At 44.6% G+C, this 17,515-nt stretch overlaps 1 protein-coding gene across 1 annotated transcript in view; it reads right to left on the reverse strand.

The window, feature by feature from the left end:
• The window catches only part of LIMCH1 (LIM and calponin homology domains 1), a gene marked incomplete at both ends in the record, with an annotated part of 360,621 nt that overhangs the window by 40,097 nt on the left and 303,009 nt on the right, over nt 1–17,515 (reverse strand). Inside the window, 4 exons of the mRNA XM_080697252.1 lie at nt 6,953–7,171; nt 12,873–13,281; nt 14,265–14,422; nt 16,159–16,285. Of these exons, the coding sequence (XP_080553378.1) occupies nt 6,953–7,171; nt 12,873–13,281; nt 14,265–14,422; nt 16,159–16,285 (913 nt within the window). The remainder of the gene's footprint in view (nt 1–6,952; nt 7,172–12,872; nt 13,282–14,264; nt 14,423–16,158; nt 16,286–17,515) is intronic.

Here is a 17,515-nt window from a genome sequence, read left to right on the forward strand (position 1 = left end):
GGGTGCCAGACTCAGCCCTGAGGCCACAGGTGGGAGACGGCAGCTTCCTAGCTTGAAAGAGCCAGGGTCTAGCCACAAAACCTACCTGTCTACTGCTGCTGCTTTTAATTAGAGCCTTGTCAGCAAAAGCTTCCTGGCTACTGGCTGAGACAGAGACATTGCAGGATTGCCCGGCACTAAGAAGCCAGGGGCAGAGCTGTCCTGAGGCCTGAGCTGGGGCACTGGTCCTGAGTCTTGCTCACAGGAGCTGTGGCACTTGGGTGGGTCATTTCACCTCTATGGTTTGGATCAGCGATGCCCAAGGTCCTTTCCCAATGACTATTCTGGGATTGAGTGATTTCCTGGCTCCAGTCTTGAATAATGAATCTGGACCGGAGCCTGGAAAACCAGTCTATTTATGGCACCACGACCCAGGTGCCACATGTCTTGCCTGTGTCTCTCATTTTACTTTCAGACCTCTGTCTGCATGTTGCCCCTGGAAGGAAAAGGAGCCACATGGAAAATGAGCCTCTCCCTGCCTTAAATGAAAAAAAAAAATTTTTTTTTTTGCACTATACTTTTCAAACTAACAGTATGAGGCTCTTATCTAGGTAAGAGGGGCCAGGTTTAATTTTTTTTTTCCAGTGGTACTGGGGTTCCTGGAAGCCCTTCTACCTCCGGGCTACACTCCCAGACCTATTTTATATTTTTGAAACAGGGTCTCTTAAGCCAGCACGGCTGGCTTCGAACCTGCGCAATCCTCCTGTCTTCGCCTCCCAAGTGCGAGGATTACAAGCGTGTGCCACCACGCCCGGCAGGTTTAATTTTTTAAAAAAATTTTCTGCAATGTAAGCTTTCTTGGAATCTGTAAGTAACTACTTCAGTGTCTAAAGATCTCTCATGACTTTTACAGAACATCGATCTAATGCTCTTTAAGATCACTTCTCATTGGAGAAGAACAGTTTCTAAAGAAATGTTTGTTGGCATTTGCCATCTAGCAGGAATCTGCAGTTGGTCTCAGCTGTTTGTGAAACAGCGCCTACACAGATGCCTTCGCCCTGTGCTCACTGTGAGGGACAAGCTTCAAGAAAGGTCTGATTGTCTGCCTTCCTGGATCAGAAAACATCAGGGGTCTGAATTCTCGAGAGGAAGGCCAGGAGCTTCTTCAAGATGGGAAAGGCAGACCTGCTTCCCTGCTAAGGCAGAGAGAACTCAGCCCAGCAGCTGAGTTGGGCTCTTGGTTGATGAGTGAGAACTGCCACAAACCTGGCAGGAAGGTGCCAACCGGCAGGGACAGCGTGGGCCGGGCCTCGTCACTGGGGTGAGTGGGTGAGAGGCAGCTGGTCAGCGGTCACGCGGAGTGACAGAGGGGCCAAGGCGGGGTGGCAGGATGAAGCCAGGCCTGGGAAAGGCTGAACAGGAGGGGCAAAGGAGCTGCAGGAAGAGACATGGATCTGCAAGAGCGGTTGTGTTCTGGGAAAAGCCGTGGTTTTTTAATAACAAGCAGAGTAACAGCCAGTCAGAACTGGATGATGACGAGGAATTCGCCCAAGTGTGTGAAGTCCACATCTGATCAAGGTGGTAATTTTGATGACTTTACTTTGGTCCAAAAGAAAAACTACTTTGGGGCTTCTGAAAAAAATGTAACTTCATTTCTTCCATTTGTTGTAGGGCCCTATTAAAACTAACTTCTGGGCACCTGTAGTTTATGAGTCCCTACTTAGAAATTATGTTTAGTCTATATACATGAATTCCCATAATAACCACTGGACACATTTTTTATTTTATACTTGCTTTTTAATATAAATGGAGGCACAGCTTAACTTGTTCAAGTGGAGCTTGATCTTTGACCTAGTACATGGAGATTTCAGGTATGCTGGGAAAGGACTATTTTGGTACCAGTTAAGTAAGAAAAAAGAACTGAGAGTGGACACAGAAAACACGGGAATAGCTTTGAGAAAGACAAAAAATAAAAATCTTTCTGAAGGCTACTAAACATAGGCTGCATTACTCAGCTTAGAAGACTCCCAAGTTCTTTTCCGACCCTGTATTCTAGGAGATTGCATTTGTGTTATGGCTTGATTTGCTAACACAAGGCACTATTTTAAAATGTGAAGAAAAGTGTTAGGTTTCCACTGGGCTTTAGAAAGAGATGCAGAAATAAATGAACAGGAGAAATAAAGAACTGAACTATCTCAGAGTCAACTGGGAAGAGGGCACTGACCCCTCCTGAAGAGGGGAGCACCCAGCCCCTCTCGTCGGTCACGGGGTCCTCTCGGGGCTCCTGACTGTGATTCATGCCTCTGATCCTACCATTGCCAAGATGTGGGGTAGGCTGCTACTCTCCCCACTGCACGCAAGCCCCACGTTTAAAATCAAGTTTTGAAATCCACACTCCTCTGAAAACCTCCCAGGTGATTGATATCCATCCGGCAATGACTTGACCTGTTCTTCACAATCTTCTATCCTTCTGGTCTCCTTACTCTATAATCTAGTATTTAATTATGTATTATGTATTTTTATATGCTTTTATAGTTGCTTTATGTAAATTTGGGGGGGGGCTTTGGGGATGGAACCCAGGGGCATTTGACCTCCAAGCCACACCCCCTGCCCTATTTTTTATTCTTTTTATTTTGAAACAAGATCTCACTGAGTTGCAGAGGGCCTCACTAAGTAGCTGAGGTTGTCCGCAAACCAAGATCCTCCTGCTTCAGCCTCCCGAATGCTGGGATTACAAGCGTACGCCACCACGCCCAGCTATGAAAAATTTTTTCTCAACAAGTTTATAAGTTTGCTTGTCTCCTCCTCCCTCTTTTCACTCTCCTCCCTCTCCCTACCACCGTGTGTGTGTGTGTGTGTGTGTGTGTGTGTGTGTGTGTGTGTGTGTGTAATACTAATAATTGAACCCAGGAACATTCCACCTCTGAGCCATACCCCCAACCCATTATTTTTATTTTGAAACAGGCTTTCGCTAGGTTACCATATGTTGGCCTCAAACCTGCAATCCTCCTGTCTCAGCCTCCCAAGTATGGGGAATATAGGCCTGGACCAATGCACCCAGCTGTAAGTTTCTTTTCCTATTTCAAACACTGGGGCACCAAGTAGGCCCTTCATTCATAGTTAGCAGGCACCTTAACTGCAAAGCAATTGCTATGGGAGTCTCCTTGCTATGGAGGTGGTGCAGTGAGGAGCTGGATTCTGCTGGAAGGGAGACGTATCGCCAGTGTATTCAAAACTGAAACCCCTACTGAAGTTAGGATCTGTTCCTAACGGAAGAGAGCCAGGGTCCCAAGAGTTTCACATAAGACAGATGAAGCAGAAAGAAACTGAAAAGCTGTCGAGAGGAGACAGGACACAGTAAGAGCCCTCACAGCCCGGGAGGGAGGCTGTCCCTGCCCCAGGGGAGTGCCGGGACTTCCTTCTCTGTTGCTCGCCTCAGGTTCTGAATTCACGCTTCTGCCTACTGTGGGGCCTTGCCCTTTGACCAGCTCCAGCTTGCCCTAAAGGAATTGTGACATTTTGGTGGTGGGTGAGGCTACTCCTCTGTAGACAGTGCATCAGTTGGGAATGCAGTTTTTGGAAGAAAGACACTATTTAAAAAGAAGAACACTGTTCCTTTGACAGCCCCACAGAATTGGACAAACACATTAGAGAACGGAGCTGAGGCTGGTATCCATCCCTGGGAGGCTCAGAAGCATAGCTTCCCATTTCTATCATATTTTGCCATGACAGTTCGTTCTACTTTTTCTGGCTGTCACAGAGTCAAGAAAAGCACAGGAATGCTTTTCTTGGAACAATGGAGAAAGAAGGAAGGAAAGTGAGGAGTAGGTTTACTTGGAGAAGTGATTACTTTTTGGGGGAGGGTCCTGGGGATTGAACTCAGGGGCATTCTGCCGCTCAGTTATACTCTCAGCCCTCTTTGTTTTTTCTTTGAAACAGGGTCTCACTAAGTTGCTGAGGCTGTCCTTGGATCTGTGATCCTCCTGTCTCTGCCTCCCAAGAACTGGGATTGCAGGTGTGCACCACCACGCCTGGTAAAGGAGTGATAACTTTATAATGACTCTTGGGATAATGCATTCTGAACGTAAAACTTTTGATGTCCTAAGTTGCAAACAAGTATAACTAAATTGTGTGTGTGTGTGTGTGTGTGTGTGTGTGTGTGTGTGTGTGTGTGTGGTACTGGGGATTGAACCCAGGGGCATTTTACCTGTGAGCTACACCTCCAGCCCTATTATTTTTAAACAGGGTCTCAATAAGTTGTAGAGGGCCTCACTAAGTAGCCGAGGCTGGCCGTGAACCCGTGATCCTCCTGTCTCAGCCTCCCAAGCACTGGGATTAAAACCATATGCCACCATGCCTGTATGAAGAATATTTTATTAATGAGCCAAAGTTCCATATAACACAGCTAGCAACTTTGCCTATGGTCTGATATATAGAGATGATTACCTGACCCCCCCAAATAATATAATAGCCCCTGCCATAACTCAAGAGCCTAAAGTACTAGAGACAGGGAACATAAATGCCACTATCTGTTTACAAGCATTAGGGTTTACTGAACTTGAAGTAACTCTGAACTAGGCAAAGTCTTGAAGGAAGAAATCCACAAGGGACTTCCAGGATTTTCCATAAATGTGGACCAGCATCCGGAGGCTGCCCAGGATCGGCTGGTTTCCAGAAAGAAAGTTCATAAATTTGTTTGGAGTTCTGATTATAATAGCACGCGAACTTCTGAAAAAACACAATTTTTCTCTCAAGTATGGAATTTTGCTTCTCTAAAAATAAGAAGGAAGAGGAAATATATAGTCACTGTGATTTTTTTTTTTTTTTTTTTTGGTACTAGAAGTTGAACCTAGAGGCATTTTAACTCCAGGCTATAACCCTTTTTATTTTATGTTTGGAAACAGGGTTTCAGTAGTTGCTGAGGACAGTCTCAAACCAGTGATCGTCCTGTCTCAGACTCCTAAGTACTGGGATTACAGGCATGTGTCACCTGCATAACTATTCCAGAGAATTTCGTCTCTGTCATGCCTAATTCACTTGGAGGCTTCTAGTTTAAAATTAAGAACATATATTAATGTTTATTCTACAAGTTTAGTTCCCACAGTACTACCATTTCATGATCATTTGGAAGACCTCGTCAGAGGTGGAGACGCTTATGCAAACGAAAAGTAATATCTTAGTCGAAGGCAAAAGTCTGAGCATTTGCCGGGGTCACACAACGTTCTCTAGGAACCTAAGAGACACGCCACAGCGGTGAGGAGATGATTTGGGTTTCTTCCCATCTGAATTGCTTTCATAGAGCACTGGGCACCATAGAAAAGAATCACATCCTCTCAACTCCTCCGGAAAAGCATAATTTCATTCTTCAAAACAACAAAGCTCAGTGGCGCACGCTTGTAATCCCCGCACTTGGGAGGCAGAGATAGGAGGATTGCGCAGGTTCGAAGCCAGCCGCATGAGCTGGCTTAGGAGACTCTGTTTCCAAATAAAAATGTAAAAATAGGTTTGGGAGTATAGCCCAGAGGTAGAAGGGCTTCCAGGAACCCTAGTACCACAAAAAAACAAAAAAACAAAAACAATAACAACAAAAAACAAAGCTCAGAGATAGAAAATGAGTACTTTAGCTAGCTGGCCACCCAGTATCAGGCCCTGGAGCTAGGGCACAAATTTCCTTAAGGATCAAAGTTTTCCTAGTGCTGGAGGAGAAATCTTGACAGTCTCCCCATCCTTTGACTACAACAAAAACCCAAACGATAGGAACTAAAATAGCAGGAACTCTGGTGAGGACAAATGGCTGGCTAGAGTCCAGCCTGTACCCCAAAGCTGGCCGCGCCCTGTAGGAGTGGTGGTTTGGGACTGAGCAGTAAAGTCAGTGTGAGCCCTTCAGGTGAGACACGTTAGAGAACTGAGAAGGTACAATCCTCCTGATGCTTCATTTGCCAGAGGAGCAATATAAAGTTATTGTGAGTTCTCCTGTTTGCTGTTCTTGAATCACCTTACCTTTTAGCTCAGCCATTCAATATGTCTGTGATACTTTTACTCTGAACTTAAAGGGTTAAGCGAATAAAAATATTTATGTATGTATTTTTTGTGGTGCTGGAGATTGAACCCAGGGACATTTTACCTCTGAGCTATGCCCATAGCCCTATTTTATTTTTATTTGAGTCTTTATAAGTTGCTGAGGGTCTTTGCTAAGTCATTGAGGCTGGCTGTGATCCTTCTGCCCCCTCCCTTCCAAGTACTAGGATTACAGGTGTGCACCACCATATCCGGAAAATAGTTTTAAGTAAATACTGCTTTTTTCAATTAACTAGAGAAAAGTCCTTTAAATATATCATCAAAGATTAAAAGTCAAGTTCTGATAGCACCAATTATCTTCAAATTGTACCAATAAGTCTAATGAGGTCCTGCACAAATAAAAAAAATTAAAGATATATCTATTTTCCTATACCATTGGACGCCAATAATATGACAAGAAGAAAAAGTAATTTCTTGTTCATTAGTTCAATTAAAGACCATTGTTAAGGACTGAATTCTGTGTCCCCAAATTCCTGTCCAAGTCCTAAGCCCCACGGCATGTGATTTGCTGTTGGAGATCTCACTAGTTGACATGAGGTTATACTGGAGCAGGTGTCCTTATGAGGCACAGACAAGGACACAGCAAGGACAGGGCGGATGATGAAGGCAGAGATGAGGATGACGTGTCTTCACACCAAGCAATGCCGGGGAGAGGCATGCGACAGGTCTTAGCCCTGACCACACCTGGATTTGGACATGTGGACATCAGAACCGTGAAGAAATTTCGGTTGTAAAACTATCCAATTTGAGTTATTTTGTTACAGCAGATCTAGCAAACAAATATACCCAAGTAGAAAGAAATGATCATCATGGTAGCCTACTTATAAAAATAGGATCTCCCGTGATACATACAATTAATACAAAGACAAAAAAAAAAAAAAAGCTTGGTTCTTACCATCAGTTGCTGGGGAGGAGGATTTGGCTTCTTGATGTTGATCTCGATGCTGTTGCTGTCTTGTTTCACCTCTACCGGAGACCCCTGTGCTCCGGCCACGCCTTCAAATGCCTGGGACGTGGTTAGGGAGGGGGCGGGCGCCACTGTGGGACCCTCTTTTTCCTTCTCCTCCTCGTCTCCATGGACCGTCTCTCCATTCATGCTGATTTTCCCATCTACCTATAAAAGTCATAATAAACAGAAGCCATGCTAGTTCCCAAATAAACAGGAACACAGATGAACACAGTCAGGATTTCTTTAAAGAATGACCATGGAATTATTATGGCTCCAATAAATTAGAGCTTTTATAGTGCCACCCTCCTGCCCTAGTACTGGGGATTGGACCCAGGGGCTCTCTGCCACTGATCAATACCCTCACCCTTCTTATTTTTTATTTTTGAGACCGGGTCTCACTAAGTTGCTCAGGCTGGTTTTAAATGTGTGATCCTGGGATTACAGTCGTGTGCCACTGCTTCTGGCTACAGATGTCATCTGTACAGGCTTCTCTAAGCCATTTTCAACATGACCCACAAAAATAAAAAAATTAATTAATTAAAAAATAAAAGGCTATCGGCTACTTCACTATTGAATTACATTTCATGCTCACCTGCTACCAACTATAGTGGGCCTTTATTTTAAAGTATTGAAAACCAAGGACTCGTTAGCCACCTATTTGGGTTCCAGTAATTTTTAAAGTTCTGACTGCTGTTCCACAATTTGGACATTTTGTTTTTGAAGGGGAGCATATAAATTAGGTGGAATCTGCCTTAAATCAGATATGTTAGGCGATCATGTGGTGGTAAAGGGAGGAATGGATCCTTCTGGGATGCTACTGAAGAGGTAGGAGATCTAGTAATATGCCACACTGCAATACGTTCCCTTTCCCAGCTGATTTTACAACCCCAATTTTTCAAGAAATTAAGACCATGCATGTTAAAATCTTTTTGTCTTGCACTCATATCTATGGAAGGTAGTGAGACAGAAAGGAGAAGCAGAGAGTGTGGTTAGTGCAGCTTATAAAAAGGTATCTGGAAGCCAGGCGTGGTGGTGCATGCTTGTAATCCTAGAGTTTGGGAGGCTGAGACAGGAGATCGCACAGGTTCAAAGCCAGCCTCAGCTACTGAGTGAGGCTCTCAGCAACTTAGTGAGACCCTATTTCCAAATAAAGTATAAAAAAGGTCTGGGAGTATAGCCTGGAGGTAAAAAAAAAAAAAGGCCCTGGGTTCCACTCCCAGTACCAAAAACAACAACAACAACAACAACAACAACAACAACAACAACAACAACCACCACCCCAAAAACCAAAAAGGCGTCTGGACTGAGACAGGAAGATTGTAGGCTCATGACGAGCCTCAGCAATTCAGTGAGACTCTGCAACCTAGTGAGACCCTATTTCAAACTAAAATAGAACTGGGTGTGTGTGGTTCAGAGGCAGAATGCCCCTGAATTCAATCCCCAGTAACACACACACACACACACACACACACACACACACACACACACACACACTCCCCCTTCCCCAGAAATCTCTGTCTTGAAGTTTGAGGCAGAATGTACTGTAACTATAAGATAGAGAGCTGTGTGGTTAATAAGACTGAATCCTGACTTTACCTCTCAGTGGCTATGGAATCTCCCACAAGTTTCTGACCTTCTTTGCTCAAAGGCATTTTTTGTATTATTATTATTAGTAGTAGTAGTAGTAGTAGTATTTTTTTTTTCTTGGTGGTACTGGGGATGGAACCCAGGGGCCTTCTACCTCCGGGCTACACTCCCAGACCTATTTTATATTTTTTATTTGGAAACAGGGTCTCTGAAGCCAGCTGAGGCTGGCTTTGAACTTGCAGGAACCTCCTGTCTCAGCCTTCCAAGCGCGGGGATTACAAGCGTGCGCCACCACGCCTGGCAGTTTTTGGTATTAGATATAAAAAAAAAATTTTGTAAGTACTAGGGATTGAACCCAGAAGCATTCTACTTCTGAGTGCTACAGTCCTTATTTTTTTTTACTTCGAAACAGGGTCTTGCTAGGTTGCTAAAAGTCTCACTAAGTTGCTGAAGCTGCCCTTGAACCTGTGATCCTCCAATCTCAGCCTTCCAAGTACTAGGACTGCAGGCCTGCGCCACCACCCCCGGCTTCAAATGCAAAATTTAACATAACAGGCCTGGCGTGGTGGCGCACGCTTGTAATCCCCGCGCTTGGGAGGCAGAGACGGGAGGATCGCGCAGGTTCGAAGCCAGCCACGCGCGCTGGCTTAGGAGACCCTGTTTCCAAATAAAAATGTAAAAATAGGTCTGGGAGTGTAGCCCGGAGGTAGAAGGGCTTCCAGGAACCCCAGTACCACCAAAAATAAATAATAAATAAATAAATAAATAAATAAAGCAAAATTTAACATAACAGTATTTCCCTCATAGAGTTGTTATGAGACTTTTGTTATGAGGGGATAATAGAGTTTAGAACAATATTGGACACATTTTGAGAACTTAAATGTTAGCCATCATTGTGAAGCTGCGTCATTTGTTGCAGTTTATTTACCTTGTACCACTGGCTTTCATACTCTATTATCTGTTACCCATAAAAAAAGAAATTTAAATCAGAACTCAGCCCATATCCATAAATATAATGAAAACAGAAGCTTCCCAAAGCAATATTTGCCTTATGTTTGCGATCACTATGCTAATTATTTATTGCCTTCTATTCCACTTCATTTAAAAAATGTGGATGCCAAACCACTAAACTGACTTAATAACCTAGCAAAAGGGGCCGATTCTCAGTTTGAAAAACACTGGCATAAAGTATTTCACTTAATCTTCTTTTGAACCTTTCTTATAAAATATAGTACATATAATTCATTTCTTTTGTATTTATTTATTTATTTATTTATTTATTTATTTATTTATGGTTTATTTATTTTGCAATACTGGGGATGAAACCTAGGGAATTCTCCCTCCAAGCTATACTCCCAGCCCTATTTTTTATTCTTTATTTTGAAACAGGGTCTCACTAAGTTGCAGAGCGCCTCACTAAGCAGCTGAGGCTGGCCACAAATTTGCAATCCTCTTGTCTCAGCTTCCAAGTACTGGGATTACAAGCGTGTGCCATTACACCAGCTTTATTTATTCTTTTGAGATGGGAGTCCTTCTGTATTGCCATGAACTCTGGGCTCAAGCAATCCAAGCCAACATGCACGGCTCTTGCTTTACTCTGAGTGTTGTTGTACTAGGGGAAAATCTGGCTTGTATTGCCTGCCTCCTGCCTCCCCCAGAAGACAGACAGACAAACAGACACACACAGACACACACACACACATGCGTGCACACACATACACACAGACATATATACACACTTCCCTTAGTTTCCCTCCTGGTTATTTTCTGGTACTAACGGATCTACTTGCATATTACCTTTGACACAATTGCCTGTCTGCCCAGTGTTGGAGCTGTAGGCTATCAACGGGGGTGACAGCCATTGACGCCAATGTGGAGTCCAGGGGACAACCATCATCGGTCAAGAAGCCAGCTCTGCGGTTTCTGCTCAGGTCCCAGCGCGCCCCTTCCGGATGTGCACCTGGGGCCTCTGTACCACCCAGCCTAGAGCTGAAGGGCGGGTTGTCTCAGAGCCCAGGTATTGCTACAAAGTCATCGATCCTAATTTTTTTTTAAAAGGCTCATGTTATACTACTTACATAAAGGAGGGGAAGTGAACCTCTTATGTGAAGTGATCTGATGCCTCAGACACCAGGTAAATAAATGTATTCCCAACCTGTTCTGGGCCATGTCCACAGAACAGAGTTCTCGTTGGAACATCAGAGACCTTCCATCGCCACAGGCCCCAGGAAACACTCAAATACTTAGATGAGCCATCAGAAAGGTAGAGTGGCATGCGTATATGTGGATGCATGAGTTGGCACAGTTTGTAGCTCATCTTCTCAGTACTTACTCACTAGATACTTGCTGAGCATCCTGGGTACCAATGCCAGGCTCTCAGGATGGAGCCGTGAATAACACAGATGCAACCCTGCCTCCAAAGGGACACACCTCCAAGTCCATCCAGAGGAGACAGACGGGGATTTCCCTTTATTCTATCAAAGCCTAAGGCATAGGTTTTTATTTTTTGGTGGTACTGGGGTTCCTGGAAACCCTTCTACCTCTGAGCTACACTCCCAGACCTATTTTTATACTTTTTTAATTTGGAAACAGGGTCTCTTAAGCCAGCGCGGCTGGCTTCGAACCTGCGCGATCCTCCTGTCTCCGCCTCCCAAGTGCGGGGATTACAAGCGTGCGCCACCACGCCCGGTAAGGCATAGGTTTTAAGACACATTCACTTAAGCAAAGGTCAGAAACGTCCCTCTGATGTTCACTAGGAAGACACATGGCACTGTATGGCTCAGTTAGTAGAGTGACACCAATTTCTTTATAGTTAGTATGCTGGGCAATTTCCTAGTGATGAATTCGACCCTTGTCTTCTATTATGAACTTGTGCGGTATACAGAAACAGGAAAACTGATTTTTTTTTAATCAAAAGAGCCTAAGACAAAGGCTGAGTGCTTACTCATGATACGACAGAGAACACTAGAATTTGAAAAGTACAAAGCTGTTTGGCTGCCATAGGTTTTTTGGTTCTGGAAGATTATTTCACACAATCACTGGTACAAAATCCAGGGGGTTTTTTCTGCTTTAAAATAATCTGTCTTGGAGGATCAAGCAGCCACAGCTACTTAGTAAGGGTCTCAGTAACTTAGTGAGACCCTGTTTCCAAATAAAGTATCAAATAGGTCTGGAAGTATAGCCTGGAGGTAGAAAAGCCTCTGGGTTCCACTCCCAGTACCATAAAACAAAATAAAATAACCTGTCTCATCTGAGAACCAAGTATACTCCCTGTTCCCATGTGTTGCTTGTATTTTTTCCCCAGTTATAAAATCTTGTTGATTAGCCGGGCGTGGTAGCGCACGCTTGTAATCCCGGCGCTTGGGAGGCTGAGACAGGAGGATCGGATCGTGCAGGTTCGAAGCCAGCCTCAGCTACTTAGTGAGGCTCTCAGCAACTTAGTGAGACCCTGTTTCCAAATAAAATATAAAAAAGGTCTGGGAGTATAGCCCGGAGGTAGAAAGCCTCTGGGTTCCACCCCTAGTACCACCAAAAAAAAAAAAAAAAAAAAAAAAATCTTGTTGATTATAACGTCAGTTTCTTCCTAAAAGAGACATATAGCACATAGCACTAGGTGTGGTGGTACCTATAATTTCAATTCTTGGGAGGCTGAGACAGGAGGATCAACAGTATGAGGCCATCATTGGCAATTTAGTGAGACCCTTAGGAACTTAGTGAGATTTTGTTTCAGAATAAAAAAAGAAATAGGGCTGAGGGTGTAGCTCAGAGGTAGAATGCCAGTAGGTTCAAAGCCCAGTACTACAAAATAAGTAAGTAAATAAGTAAGTAAATAAGTAAGTAAATATATATATATATATATATATATATATATATATATATATATATATATTTCTAATTGAACCCAAACCGATTAAAACCTTGTTTTGAGGAGCTTGAGCACTCTCCAGGTAACTGGAGCCACTACAGAGCTACTAGGATTGGTTTCCACTACTACACAGAGACCCTGCCATTACGGCAAACAAGAAAATAGACCCTGTTTTCAGAGGTCCCTCAACTATCACTCCTATCGGAGTCCCCTGGTCTTAACAACAGTGAATGAGAGGAACATCTTCCCTCGAGCATCTGCAAACCAAGTCTCCCGAGACCACTCATTAACAACTACAAACAGTAACACATGTGGCTTTTGTCTAGTAAAAATAATTGCATGTTCTTGAGCAGGGATGTTTTTTGCCATCGACTACCTGGAGCTCAGCTTTGGTTCTGCTCTTAAAGGTCCTACCTTGAAGGTCTTCAGAACCTCTTGAGAGTTTTTGGGCTGGGAGTAAGGCTTGGGTGTCAGCATAGGCACTGCTTTGGGAGCGAGAGTTTTGCTTGGAGAGCCACCGCCTGCCGGCGAGCTGGCCTCAGGAACAGCAGCCCGCGTGATGGTGGTCTCCACGGTGGCAGTGAACTTGGGCGGGGGCAGTGACTGTTGCCGCAGGTACTTCATGGGGCTGGGGTCGTTCAAGAGGGAGGATAAGTTTGGCTCTGTTGAATGGCTTCTTTCCAGAATTTTTGGCATCTCCAAGCGTTCGAGGACAGCCTCGCTGATGGTGAACCTCTCGATGTACTGCTGGAGGATTCCCTCCGCCTCTTCCTGGGACCGCGCGTTCTTATACGCCTCGTGCAGCTCCCTCTCTCTCCGCTCTCTAGAGGAGGGGCAGGGGAGGGGAGCAAGAATAAAGTCAAGTGGTGAAGACTGCAAGGAAGACCTTGCTGGGTCCCAAGGTAGAGTAAAACCTAGACTATGATATCTAGTGCCTTTGTGATATCCAACATGTTTTAGAAGAAGCACATTCAAGACGGATTTCTCTACACCTGAAATTCCATCTAACTTCCAGTTAGAATGGCGATTATTAAGAACACAAATAATAATAAGTGCTGGCGGGGATGTGGGGAAATAGGAACCTTTATACATTGTTGGTGGGACTGCAAATGAGTACAGCTGCTTTGGAGATCAGTGTGCAGGTTCCTCAGAAGATCGGGAACAAAACCACCATATGACCCAGCTCTGCCACCCCTCGGGATCCTTCCAAAGGAGCCGAAATAAGGATATGAGAGACATATATGCATATCCATGTTTACAGCAGCACAATTCACAATAGCCAAATTATGGAACCAGCCTAAGAGTTCATCAACAGATGAACAGATAACAAAACTGTGGTATATACACAAAATGAAATATTACTCAGTCATTGAGAAGAGCAAATTATATCATTTGCAGGAAAATGGATGGAACCAGAGAATATCGGGCTCAGTGAGATTAGCCAGCCTCAGAAAGCAAACGGTTGTACGTTTTCTCTCATATGTGGAAGCTAGAGAGAAATTGTATAGCAAGAAAGACCTTAGATAAAAAAGTAGAGATCCCAATAGAGTGATGGAGGGGATTTAGAGGAGGGAGAGAGACACAATGAAGGTAACAGTTTAAACAACGCTGTGTACATACATAGAGTAAAATGACCAGTGCCAATCTCAATGACACGTATGGGGGAGAGGACTGAGGTGGGATGGGGAGCACGGCAGGCACTGTGTGCATGTGAGTGCACGATGTCCATTTATAAAGCGCCAATAAAAAGTATGTTAAGAAAGCACAGTTAAATAATATTATATGCTAAAAAACAAAAGAACCCACTTTTCCTGGACAATTTCTCTGTAGGTTTTGATGCTTTTCCTTCGTTCACTCATCCCATCCTCTCCAGCCAGTAACTTCTCCATTTTTTTCCTTTCTTCTTCTTTCTTAATCAAGTCTTGAGAAGCACTTCTTCTACGACTCTTCCAACGAGCCAGGTCCTGAGGCGAAGGGGAGGGAGGGAGGGAGGGAGGGAGGGAATAGAATAGAAAAGAAAGAGAGGAGAGAGAGAGAGGGAATGAGAATGTTTTATTTCAGGTTGCATATAATTTCATTTTCATGATTCAGAGTTTATTTGTTGGTACTGGGGATGGAACCCAGGAGCATTCTACCTCTGAGCTACACCTGCATCCCAATTTATTTTTATTTTGAAACAGGGCTTTACTAGTTTAATGAGAGTCTCATGACTTGCCGAGGCTGTCGTTGACCCTGTGACCCTGAACCTCCTGTCTCTGCCTCCCAAGGACTAGGATTACAGGCGTGCACCACCACACCTTGCTCTGTTCAGAGTTTAGTGAGCACTGTCCAGGGGCCCAGGAACTAGGCGAGGGTATTCTCACACAATCTGCTTGGAACCAGGATGCCTCAAAGGCAGGAAACACTCAGACATTATCAAAGCATCCACAGCAGGACAGCACACTTATTTAAAGAGGGCCGTGTGAAGTCGGCAGCTGTATTTCACGTCACTATAGGCACATTTTAGAGAAGTGCCTCAACAGGTAACTGGAAGAAACTTTTATTTTTCCTTATTTATGATCTCGGCATGGTGAATAGATTTTCTGACAAGAGAATGGTAGAGATTGATTTACGTAGTTTCTTCATGGAAGGAAGTACTGACAAAAAATAACCAGCTTTAGGATCTTAGAGACCAGATGGTCCTACATGTATTCATTCATCTGATCCTTGGCATAACCTTAAGTTGGACAGGTAGTGTCATGAGGAAGAAGACGGCTCCGGAGTGAGACAGCTGGGACTGCAGCTCGGGGAAGGAACCCAGCTCTACCTCTCCTGTGCTTTGGAATCGCAAGCCTATTTCTCAGCTTCTCTTGTGCCTCAGTCTCCTCATTTCTAAAATGGGGACAAGGGCATCTCTATTTTACGAGCCAGTGGGGGTTAAATGTGATCATACAGACGGGGCGCTGGGTGTACAGTAAGTACCCAATATATTGCAGATGTAGTCATTTCTACATCTTACTGACTTTGGACAAGTAAACTACTTTGACTAAGGGTAGAGTCAAATTCACAAGAGCTACCTCAGAGCGCCCGGTGAGGCTGAAGTTCAACAGTCCACTCTATCTCTGGGCACCCTGACCTCGGGCTATTTCCTCGGGCTATTTTCAATGTGTGGGCTCTCGGTTTCACAGCAGTCTTGACACCTCATCAGCCCCTTTCACCTTCCTTCCCCGTTTGGAACCCTGGCTCTCTTTCCCCTTAGCTTGCCTTGCTAAGGCTTTGTGCAAGTGTCTTAGCAGGGCTGGGCTCATCTGCAGGATGGGGGTGAAAACAGTTGCTCCGGCTTCGAGTTACTGAGAGGACGGAACAGATCATTACAGGCGAGGCACGCTGGGTAGAACCCGATATTGGTACCCGCAACGTTGGCAATTGTTTGCCTGTGGCCATCCCACACCTCCTTCTCTTCCTCATTCTCAAAGGCCAGGGCATCCTCAATTCTGCATCCCGTCTACCTGCCCGCCTCCTGCTCACTCCATCCACTGCGTACTCTGCTGTCAACTCTTTCTTTAATTCTCACATCTTCCGTAGCGCCCTTTGAAGCCCCCCTGGGGACTCCCTTCCCCTGCAGGGCTTCCAAGTGCCAGGCTGCCCACCCAGCCGGATTTTCTGCTGTGCAAGCCCTCCCCGCTGCCTGCCCGCCAGCCCGGCCTTGGCTGGAACTCACATCTTGCCATTTGTCGTCCTCTTCCCTCAGCTGGTTATTTATCAGCTGCAGCTGCTCCTGGCGGGCCCTGCTGTGCGGCAGCACCGCGGCCTCCTCCTCGCACCGCATGTCAAACATACTCGTGCTCCTGATCGCCCCGGAGAGAGAGAGAGCAAAAACCAAAACGGAGCGCGGCGGTCAGCGCCGGGTCCTGCGCGCTGGCGCGCTCCGCCGCGAGGGGGCGCCACCGCCCCGCAGCCGCCTCCGCCGCAGCCCAGCCGGGGGCGCGCCCCACCGCCTCCACCACGGCCGACCGGCTTTGTCTTCAGCGAGGGCACAGAACTGGGTCATTTTATAAGTAGGTGCCAAAGACGACCTGGAAAAAGGTTATTTGAAACTCTGGGCGCCTTTCATTTGGAAATATATTTAAAAATTAGGTGAGGATTTGTAGAATGTGGGGAGAAATTGCAGAGGAGGGCCGTGTGCTACTCAGTGGAACTTTATTACGGTAAATGCTTCTTTGTGAAAGGGCTGATTTAAATGCTTCCTACCTGAAGAAGGCAGTTTCCCCATTTGCAAATTATTTAAAAATGGGATGGACTTAAGATTAAGACATTTTTCTCATTTTATTTTCTGAATTTTACATGCATTTAACACCTATAAACTGATGTATACGTTTGATGTTATTACTTTTTATTTCTATATAACTGTAATTGATACTGCTGTCAAAGGCATCTTGGAATCAAGAAAACAAAATGTCTTATAATCAGATTAAGGAATAGAATATATCAGTCAGTATATGCTTGTGTCCCTGATGTGCTCACTTGTTTTTGTTTTTGTTTTTTTGAAGTGGGATTGAACTCAGGGTGAATTCTACTTGTGATCTACACTCCGGTCCTATTTTATTTCTTATTTGGAAACAGAGTCTCAATAAGTTGCTGAGGGCATTGCTAACAACTGGCTGAGGCTGGCCTCAAACCTGTGATCCTCCTGTCTCAGCCTTCCAAGAACTGGTATTATAAGTGTGCACCACTTTGCCTTGCTTGAAGTTAGTCTTTTTAAAGAAAAAGGATAGGGAAAGAAAATTTTAAAAAATTCTAAAGAGCTTATTAAATGTTGGGCAAGGCCAAAAGGAATATTCTATGATGTTAACACAAACCTCTGGACAGCAAAAGCTGAAGAAATAAAATGGATATGTAATAAGAACCAAAGCAAAATCCTCCTCTTTTTTTTTTTCCCAAAGAAATGACCAGCTCTGGGACCAAGTGGGTTGCAGAGTCCAAAAATCAAGAAATCAATTCCAAAAACAAGAAATGAAGGGTCCTTAAAAGTTTCCTATTAGCCACGAGCGAGGTGCAGAAGATGGTGATAGTCCATT

Source organism: Muscardinus avellanarius, assembly GCF_963383645.1.
Source record: "Muscardinus avellanarius genome assembly, chromosome: 6".
Lineage (NCBI taxonomy): Eukaryota > Metazoa > Chordata > Mammalia > Rodentia > Gliridae > Muscardinus > Muscardinus avellanarius.